General features: G+C 35.8%; 1 protein-coding gene and 1 long non-coding RNA gene across 2 annotated transcripts; one reads left to right on the plus strand and one right to left on the minus strand.

Annotated features, from left to right (window-relative positions):
* Positions 1-3,729: 3,729 nt before the first annotated feature.
* LOC113507961 lies at positions 3,730-4,585 on the minus strand. The gene is made up of 3 exons (XR_003401948.1): positions 4,488-4,585; positions 4,270-4,404; positions 3,730-4,098 (listed from the first exon to the last, which is right to left on the minus strand). It is a non-coding gene; the product is annotated as an uncharacterized LOC113507961 (long non-coding RNA).
* Positions 4,586-5,129: 544 nt separating this feature from the next.
* Positions 5,130-6,186, plus strand: LOC113507960. The gene is made up of 3 exons (XM_026890904.1): positions 5,130-5,414; positions 5,583-5,699; positions 5,785-6,186. Coding segments are annotated over exons 1-3 (462 nt in total). The 5' UTR covers positions 5,130-5,412; the 3' UTR covers positions 6,128-6,186.
* The last annotated feature ends 4,682 nt before the right edge of the window (positions 6,187-10,868 follow it).

Consider the following 10,868-nt stretch of genomic DNA (forward strand, 5'->3'; position numbering starts at 1 on the left):
CTTTCGTAAATATACTTAGAGTTCCATATTACATAACGGTTTTAGACTAAAGTATAAACTGCAATCTTGCATAATATTTTACTTGCAACATAGCACAAGTGTCTACTCGTCCCACTACAAACTTATGTATTATATTGAATCATTGCAATCACAAATATTACAAGACATATGGAAAATAAAACACATGTCAAAAGTACATAATATAAAAATAACAAGTTTGTACTCAACAAATGTGTTTATAGTAATTTATTAATTAAGCTTATTTTAATTTATACGTATTTACAATCTGTTTTACAAACAAGTATTTTATTTAATAACATATTTGTTTCTATAATATTACAGCTCATTTGTATCTTAAATAATATAACTTATATTATGTACGTTAAATGATAACACATTGAGATAACATCAAGTCAAATAACCTTTTAAGATGGAAGTATGTCCCCACGCTTGGGTTGCAACATTGCATTTGGATATTAAACGTTTATCATCGTTACTTGATAGTGCTATTTTATTCACACTTTGTGTAAATATTTCATGTTTAATTGATTTGAATAAGATATTTTTTCGATGGATTATGTCTCTATTAAATAATACATGCTGATAATTATCAATAGTTAAATCACGGACCACACAAGACTTAATACCTTTTGCTGTCTTAATGACATTGTTCATAGTTTTTATTGAATATAATTTTGACCTTAAACCAACAAATTCGGTAATCAGCTCGCCACCCATTTCGTCTTTAAATAATCCCGGCACTTTTTTATTTATTGGCGGTATCAGAAATTTATTATTAATGTTATAGTTGCTAGTATCGAAGTACTGTAAAAAATTATATTTTATATCGTTATAGAAATCATCCGTGTATATAATATATACAAAAGAATCCGTGTCAGTGTAGCATAATTTTACTCTATCGCCGTAACAAGGTTTAACTATGTTATAATGAAAATGATACATATGTGATTTAGATAGTTCTAATACAGTAAAGCCTATGTATATCGGTTTATCCAATATTAAACGGTCAGGTTTCATTTGTATTGCTACTAAGTTTTCCGATAAAACTGAAGCACTATGAAAATAAGGATTGCTTATGAGTTTTTCAGCACAAATATATTTTTTGGTTTTATTATTTGGACTATTCCATGAGTTCACTAAATGAACAGTCACCCTTTTTTCTGTATTTTCTAAAGTTTTACCAAAAACGCTATTGTTTAATAACTTAAAGAAATCCTGCTCAAAAACACTTTTTGCGTTTTGTCGTAATTTGGTATTTAATTCGATGTACTCCTTTAAATATGCACTTTGTCGAAACGTAATGACTCTATGTATTTTACGTAATAATAAACCATGCTCAAGACATTTCTTTAAGTGTACATAATGAATCACGTATTTATACTTATTGTAGAGATTTGCAATAAGTTTTTCTGTTTTACCGCCCGGGGGTTTACATTTTTCAGCACAGAAAGGTAAAGTCGTTATGTAAATTATGTAACGTTTCAGGGTATAAGAGATCTACTTCAAGTATAAACCCCATTCCGCGTTATCTCTAATATTTTCTACGACTAACTGATCTATTTCTTGTTGATTTTAAAAATCGGAAACCCGAGTGAGGTAAATACTGACACATACTATAGCCGTAAAGATTATTACAGTCTAAATAACTTATAAAACACTGTGGTTCCACTGCATCATACGATGACATATATCTATTATTAGCTTTTGCATAGCGGTGGGAACACATACATAAACCTCCTCTTATACCGCTTTGAATCATCCGCACAATAGATAAGTCTGTTATAAGTTCTAATTTAACTCCCGTCTTTAAAAGCATAGCATCAAATGATAAACTAGGAGCAGTAATATAAAACGCTGGGTCGAGCTTATAATGCACTTTACAAGTTTTTCGAAAATTTTGAAATATGTCCGTAAGTAATAGTACATCAGTCTTTAAATATAAGTCAGTATATTCACCCATTGTTTTTATGCCAAATTTGGTCCATACCGAGTTAGCGTGGTTATAGTCCTCCTGTGAAATATGCTCATTACTTAAGGAATTGGAAAATAAATGTTTCGGTGGTAACGTTTTTTCTTCATAGCAATTCCAATTGCTCATGTAATCGTAAGGATAAATGCCTTTTCGGGTAAGTAAATTAAACTGATCATTTATAGGGAAATGAAAGCGCAAGCTAATAAAATCCTCAATTCGCATAGTCTTTGATAGCTTGTCTAAACTAGTGCCTAAGAAATTAAATGAATCTAAAATTCTAATTTGTACGTATTCATTCTCGTCTATATGTATAAATTTGGAAAATGATATATATTTTTCTTTGGTTCTAGGGATGATATTTAATTTGCCAGGCGTTTCACCTAACTTTTTAATAAAAAGGTGACAGTCGTATCCTGATAAATTATGAAAAAATATTGGTATGAACATAGGTAGCTTATATTGTAAATTACAATGTCGATGAGCTGCACCGCGATATCGAACAGTAATTATGACAGTGATCTCTTACTTTATTATTCCATAACAGATTATCGCATATGTGACATTTCCAAGCTTTTTTGTAATCAATTCCGTCTTTCTCAGAAAATATAATCGAAACATTTTGAGTTAATATGTTATAAATTCTTTTGACGTCTTCAGTAAGGAACTCTATAAATTTCGATACACAATCAATTCCACGATAAGTTTTGAATTCATTAAAATTATCATCGCACGATGAAACAATATTATACGCGAAGGCTGAAGGAACGTGTCGTTGTAAGCGTGACGTGTTAGCGGTGTCCGATTCATGGCCGGAAATCGGTTCGAGTAATGTTTCGAAATCAGCGTAGATTATGAAAGGAATGTCTTGTTTTTTATTATAATTTTTGAATTGTAAAAATGTTCCTTTATCAGGCAATACAGTAATAACTCCTGCACACAAATGATTTTCAAAACGTTCTTCACTTGAAAAAAACACTAAACAGGTTTCGCAGAAATATATCTTACTATGATGCTTTGTTATTTGGGGTTTTACGAGGCGTGGTAAATCTTTAATGAGACAATAGTGAGATGAATTCGAATTTTCTAAAAACAGTAAATGAATTTTCTTAGATTTATGATTAATTTTCTCAGATTTGTATAGAGGTCCTGTTATAGTCTTACTACCTCTTAAACCGTAAATATAAATATTTAAAAAAGGATTGTTCCTTTCAAAAGTATCTATATCAGAAAAAGTGATTGGCAATTGGATATCATTTACGTTCAAGACATCGCGGAAATGAGGATACGATGTTATTCTTTCAGGATGTCTATTCGTTGGGTATAAAGCAGCAACTACACACCACAAAAAACAACACTCGTCATTATTTTGAATATTCAAACATGCTTTCTTATTTTTAATGTATTTAGGTAAATCTATAAATTGCGATCCGCTGAGAGGTTGATATTTATTAATATTTATTTCTAGATGTGAATTATTCAAAAACGTCCATCCGCTGTCCCTTTCTTGAAAGTCATCAATTTTTTTTTAATATTATCGATACAGCTTTTTCATAGAAAGATTTGAAGTTGTAATTTAAATGAATAATATTTTTTTTTGTTGCAAAAGACTTTAACTCTTGGAGGTCATTTTTAAACATTAAAAAATTAGCGAAATTTTCAAAATTAATTTTAACAGAATAATGTTTTTGAAGCGAACTATCAATTAAAGATTTAACTTGATCATTAATATTGTTTAAAAAGCTTTCTGGGTAAATATTTATTTCCGTTTTAGGTGTAGCTATCCGGTAACTTGTAATACGTCCTTTCAAACAGGAATGTATTATTGCGACGTTATCATTGATGTGAATAGTACTATTATTTTTATGCTTATTAGTTCGCAAATGGTTACTCCAACGACGAAAATCCACTTCAATGTTGCAAACCGAACAGAATGGCATTTTATCTATTGAAACTTATAAAAGAGTAATCGTACCTGCAAGGTATATTTTTCGTGTAAATACTACTTTAAAAACTAAAACTTAATCACAGGATCTGTTGACTGCTGCTACTATTAGACTATGGTATATTTTCATCACAAGCACCAAAGTAACGGCTCTATTCTGCTTCTGAAAAACCATAAAACTTAGGTTAGAAATAGTGTACACACAAAAATGTAATTTAGACTTAAGTACGCGGTACAAGAACCGGGGTCATTTCTTTACATAAAAACCTGTGATTATAATATTATTATTTAAGATAGCTCAAATCTATTTTAAAAACCAAAAGAAAATCATTACCTCCTTTTTTAATTGATTATCAATACCTCAGATGATTGTCATATCGTATTTTTAATCGTAAATTGTAAGATCTTATTCACTGTGCGACGATCTCTGTTTCCCAAAGGTATTAAGGAATTTTAACATTTAGGAGTCCTGAAAAAACAAAAATACATGAGCTTAAGTATCCATAGGTGTTAATGATCGTGAAGCAATTAGTTAAATAGTTAAAGACTTACCTTACAATGTTGAGACAAGAGTTTCTTCGAATTACAGGTAATTCATGAGATTTATTAATTTTAGTTAAGTTTAGTAAGTAAACTGTGAGTGAAAATTATTTATTATGACATAGGTCTAACATGCAGCAAAAATTACGAAATTATGAATGTACCTAAGTTTCAAATTGCAATTATTGTTGTTTGCATTGTTTTACGTAGGGTTGTCGCACAAAGAATATAAATAATATTATCATTACAGAAATAACAAGTTGTAGCTTGTTAAAAATAATGCAGAATCAATGACTAAAGTTGAGTACTTGTTCAAAACTAATTATTTTTAGCATATTAAAATCTGCGATCCGTTTGGTTAAATAGATATTAATAAATTTTTACTTTGGCAAAAAATCTCCCAGACGGTGTTATTTGTCTACTTTAGATTTTCATATTCTCCTATCAGCCTAATAACTATAATTCATAAAATATAATCATAAAATAATTATATCTATAAAAATGATAATCCTTACGAATTGTTAAATTAGCAATAAGTAAAAAATCATACGATGTAACGTGATCACATAAAGCGAAATATTGCATTACAATAAGAATCCCTTAGTCGATACTTTTTTGGATTTACACGAGTATAATACGTACATAATAAATTGTATTGTCGTTTATAATGTTTGCTTTGATTGCGCACGTTTTAAATTATTCGAGGTAACACTTCACATTTGCTTATAAGCAAAGACATGTTGGTTAGCGATCATTACTTTCTAGTGCTGATATAATATTTGGTTCAATACCATACCCCAGCTACTGGTTTTCAGCTAAAATCTAGAAAGTAAATCGTTCAACAAAACAAAAGTTTTACTTCTGAATATCTTTAGTGTAAGTTTAGTATACTCGTACTTCATCGCCACCTAATTTGCCAGAATTCACACCAGTAAAGATGTAAGTACTATATTATTACTCGATTAATTTCTATCTTGATTTTTCAGTGTTTGATGTAATCGAACCTTGTTCAATTTTATTTAAAACAAACGTTTTATATGAAATTAATGTGTGAGTAACATAACGTTTAATAAATGTTTATAATTAATTCATAAATTAAACTTTCAGGTCGGACTGCGAGAGTGACATCGTTCCCTTCAACAATGAACGTAAAATAGAAAGTTCCCATAAACGGACAACATCGACAGGCAAACGCAAGACACCCACAAAATCTGCTATTATAAGGTAACTATACGGTACAATAAAATTATATTAAATTATAATGAATATACGAGTACGTGTTAATATTATTCTTTACTCCTTGTTGCAGCAAAAAAAATAAGACAGATATATTCGGGCTCCGACATGAACGGAACGATGAATGTGATGGCTCGTCAACGCCTGTGTTGTCTACGTTCTTCGTTACAAGATTAGCAAACGGCAACGAGCGCCGGACTGCAAACACCTCCGGCGAGTACTATATTGACCTGAAGGTGTATCAAACTAATGACGCTCGTGAAACAGACTCTCAAGAACTATGGAGGAAAGCGCTACTTCGATTAAAACTCCAGACTGACGGTGACACCATCCAGTGGCGTAAACTCCAAGCGTTCGTGCAGTCTGCAGATGAGCTGTTTATGAAGCCGCCAACGTTTTTTTCGTCTAATGCATAAGATCAATTACTTGTGTCATATTTTAAATACAATTTAATCAATATATTATTACACTTTTAGTTTGTTTTTTATTATGTGCCTTACGATGAAAAAGCATACTGCGTACCAGTCTGTGTTACAGACGATTGTACCAGTTGTGAGCGCGCAATAGCATATTTAAAATACAAACATTGCCTGTTGGTTCCTATCGTTATTGCGATGAAAAAGCATACTGCGTTTGAGTCTGGATCAGACAACAGAACCAGTTGTGAGCGCGCAAAAACGAAAACATTACAAACATTGCCTGTTGGTTCCTATCGTTATTGCGATGAAAAAGCATACTGTGTTTGAGTCTGGACCAGACGACAGAACCAGTTGTGAGCGCGCAAAAACGAAAACATTACAAACATTGCCTGTTGGTTTCTATCGTTATTGCGATGAAAAAGCATACTGCGTTTGAGTCTGGACCAGACGATAGACCCAGTTGTGAGCGCGCAAAAACGAAAACATTACAATCAAGTCGTATCGATGGTGTATCACCGTTGGAACGCAATACAACAAGTCGTTTTAATGGTTTAATATCATTTTAACGCAATTCAATGAATCAAGTCGTTTCGATCACGTTGGAACGCAATACAACAAGTCGTTTTAATGGTTTAATATCATTTTAACGCAATTCAATGAATCAAGTCGTTTCGATCACGTTGGAACGCAATACAACAAGTCGTTTTAATGGTTTAATATCATTTTAACGCAATTCAATGAATCAAGTCGTTTCGATCACGTTGGAACGCAATACAACAAGTCGTTTTAATGGTTTAATATCATTTTAACGCAATTCATTCTTTGTTTCTTTTAATTCACACAATTTATCAAAATTTGAGAATCAAGTGAATTGCTCAAAACCCATTGGGCGTTCTATTCCATGATATGTGTCGCTCATAACCTATTGGGCATTCTGTCCCACGACGCGAATGCGCATGCATGAGCGAAGGAGTGGGACAGAATGCCCAATAATATACTACTTAGCAGCAATACTTGCATAGACAACTTCGCTCATAACTATAGAAAGGAATGTAAAGCAGAGGTCGTAGATCTAGTTCTCTCGGATCATACTTCACAAATAATTAAGATAAACGTTAAAAAAACATGTAAATTAAAATTTTGGAAACAAATAAAACAAGATATATCTTTAGAAAACTTAACTAAATTTAAAAAATATTTGCAATGCTTATCTTTTACAGAAGTCTTTAATAGCACAGACGCCAACAAATGTTTTGACAGTTTTTTGGAGGATTTTTTACTGCTATATAGATTATGTTTTCCAATGAAAATTATAACTATTAAATATAATAAAACAACCAATTGGTTATCCAATGGAATTAAGATATGTAGCCGAAAACAAAGAAAGTTACTTTGGAGCTACCGATTTAACCCCAACTCAGAAAATAAAATTGCCCTTGCTAATTACACTAAACTGTATAAAAAAATTATAAAACTAACACAGAGAGCCCAAAACATCAACTTTATAAATACCTCTGAAAATAAATCGAACGCCGCATGGCAAATAATTAATAAATCCAGACAGTGTCCACCACAGGAACAAATAATGACAATAAATAGAAATAATTTGATCTTTACACACCCAATTGACATAGCAAATGAATTTAATGATTATTTTATTGACATAATTGAAAACCAAATTAACGATGACATAGACTTCCGGTTTGTGTTCGTTGACTAACACATGTGGAGTTTCTTCTATTAAGCTTTTGGGCAGTAGAAGTTTGTTTTTTCGACTGTATTTTGAGTGCGTCTTATATATTTGTGTGTGTCTTGTGTATTTTTGTGTGTTCAATTTACTGGTTAGTACATAATACTTCCTTATTTTATGCGGCAGTCGCCGCGCAATAATGGACGCTGACGACCGGCCTCCGGGCCGCCCGCCAGACCCTAATGATCCCCCCATACCCGACCCTAATCCCCAATCCGACCCCAATCCCTAGACCTATATTCCTACACTCCTATTGTAACAGCTCCTTTGTCGTCTTTTGAGGCAATGGAGACTAAAACCTCTATTAAACGCAAACGCCCAATTGAAAATAAAGAAAACGACACGAACACCGAGGACTCAGTATCTCTGGCATCGAAACGTGATAGAATCTCCGCACCATCACTCATAGCTCGATCGAAATACACAGATACCGACGTTGCCCCGTTCATAGTATTCGTATCGTATGCAGAGGTGGACCCTAAGGTGGGTTCAACTATGCATCCTGTAAGGTTTGGTCAGTTGCTGTTAAAAAACAAGGTAAGAAATATTACTGAGGATGGCATAAAAAAGATAGGTAGGAACCGTATCTCAGTGGAATTTAAAGCCCCAGCAGACGCCAATGCTTTCATGGACAGCAGTTTCCTCAAAGAAAAGGGCTATGTTACATTGATCCCTACTTTTAATATTACCCGCATGGGTGTAGTAAAGGGTGTCCCAGCAGACTGGACAGATCTAGAATGCTCGGATAACCTAAAATCCCCTACAGGTTGTGGAAAGATTTTGAAAATAAGGCGGTTAAACAGGAAGGTTACCAATGACGGGAAAGCCGAATGGTTACCCACTTCATCAGTGGTTATAACTTTTGATGGGAGAGTTCTTCCTGAACGTGTATTTTGCTGTCACAATTCACTTCTTGTCGAGCTTTATAACTACCTCACAATTCAATGCTTTGGATGTTGTCGGTATGGACACACCAAGACCCAATGTAGGTCCAAACCACGGTGCTTCCGCTGTGGTGGAGACCACTTTGGTGAGGGATGTTCAGCAGAGGAAACTAGCTGCCTATTTTGCGAAGGACATCATCTGGCCACCAGCCGATAATGTCCAGAGTACCAAAGGCAGACAAATATAAAATCCTGCATGTCACAAAAAAACCTGTCATATTCTGAGGCAGCAAAAATATTCCCACCAGCAAGAAAGTCCTTTGCTGATGTTGTTGCATCAGCTCCTTCCCCCCAACAGTCTCTCCACTCATCCCAATTAGCTCGTCCTTACGACTCTCACCAAACACCCACTACCACATCTTACAGGAAAACTGTTTTCCTGCCCCCAAGATCCCATGCTTCCCTCTCCCCAGGGTATGATCGTCAGGCCCACCAAAATATCCTGAATAGTTTTTCTCTCCCCACTCCCGCCAACGGCTGTGCCCTTCCCAACAGCCCCCTTCCCACTGAAAATATCTCAGCAGTAGAGCAAATAGTAATGTTGCTCACATCTATTCTCACATCCTTCCCCTTACCAGACCACGTTGCCAATAACTTGATCCACCTCTTCTCCAACCGCAAAATTCCATCTCCTGCAGTGGAACGCCAGGATTGTCCTACCAAAAAAACATGAGGTCACTCACTTGATTAACCTTCACACTCCAGCTATCTTTGCAATAGCAGAGACGTGGCTAACCCCGCGCCTCCATTTTAATGTCCCCGGATATAGCGTGTTCCGTAATGACCGTCCCGACGGTTATGGCGGAGCCGCTATACTCATAAATAATTCCTTCTCCTTCTCCCCTCTCTCCCTACCCCCCCACGGAGATGAGATCAATGCTGTAGGTGTTAACCTGCTGGGCATTGATTTTATTTCTATCTATATCCCATCCCCGAATCCCACCTGTCTCCAATACGTGAAAAGTATTTGTACCGTCCAAAACCCCACTGTAATCTTGGGTGATTTTAATTGTCACCACGTCCTTTGGGGATCTGACCACTGTGTTGTCGATTTAATCGATGAGGTCGGGCTCTGTGTTATCAACGGTGGGCTGGAAACCCGCCTTCCCAGACCCGGACAGAGTAGAAGTTGTGTTGACCTTGCTATTTGCTCAACCAGCCTAACGGGCCAGCTGAAATGGCAGCGCCTAAACCACACCCACTGCCCAGTAGAGACAAACCTCCTCTCCTAAAATACAAGCTCCCGTATGCAAACTGGGACTTGTATTCCCAAACTCTTGACTCCCTGGTCCCTTCCTTGCCAGAAGTTTCTCCTGATAACCTCGATGCCTGTATAGGGCAATTCTCTGAGGCTGCCTCGTTGGCCGCTGAACATAATATTCCCCTTAAAAACTCGGCCTCTGGAAAGCTTTCGTCCCCGCCGTGGTGGAACCGCGAGTGTTCTGCCATGGTCAAAGCCCGGAAGGATGCCGAGTCTAGGTACGTGGGGTCTATGTCGGTGACCAACCTGATTGAGTACAATCGGATTCTTGCTAGATCCAGGCGTCTCTTTAAAAAGAAGAAATACGAAGGTTGGAAAAAATTCTGTGCTTCCCTTTCTCCAACGTCCCCTTCCTCGATCATCTGGAAAAAGTTCAAGGGATACAGCCGTGGCTGCTCAACCCAGAATCCTTCCACTATTCCACATAACCTGGCTCCCAACTTCCTGTGTAAACTAGCCCCGCCCTACGTTCCGCTTAGCGAGGAATGTCCCTCATCCCCAAACCCCGCCATCCTGTCCAACGACCCCTTGGATCTACCCTTCTCCATGTCTGAGTTAGAAGCAGTTCTGAACCACGTCCGTGACTCAGCTCCGGGGATTGATGGCTTTCCCTACTTCTTTTAGGTCTGGAGCTCTTTGCCGCCAGTACATCTTATCCCTTATCACCTCCTGTTTCTCTCTCTCCCATATCCCGGATAACTGGAAAACCCAGCTTATCATTCCTATCCTGAAGTCAGGAAGAACTCCCGACAGTGCAGACCATTACAGACCAATTGCTCTTTC

This window comes from Trichoplusia ni, unplaced genomic scaffold (genome assembly GCF_003590095.1).
Source record: "Trichoplusia ni isolate ovarian cell line Hi5 unplaced genomic scaffold, tn1 tig00003527, whole genome shotgun sequence".
Classification (NCBI taxonomy): Eukaryota; Metazoa; Arthropoda; class Insecta; order Lepidoptera; family Noctuidae; genus Trichoplusia; species Trichoplusia ni.

Coding starts and splice junctions, on each gene's coding strand:
- LOC113507960 (XM_026890904.1), top strand. Junction 5,700..5,784: donor ACAAAATCTGCTATTATAAG/GTAACTATACGG, acceptor TCCTTGTTGCAG/CAAAAAAAATAAGACAGATA.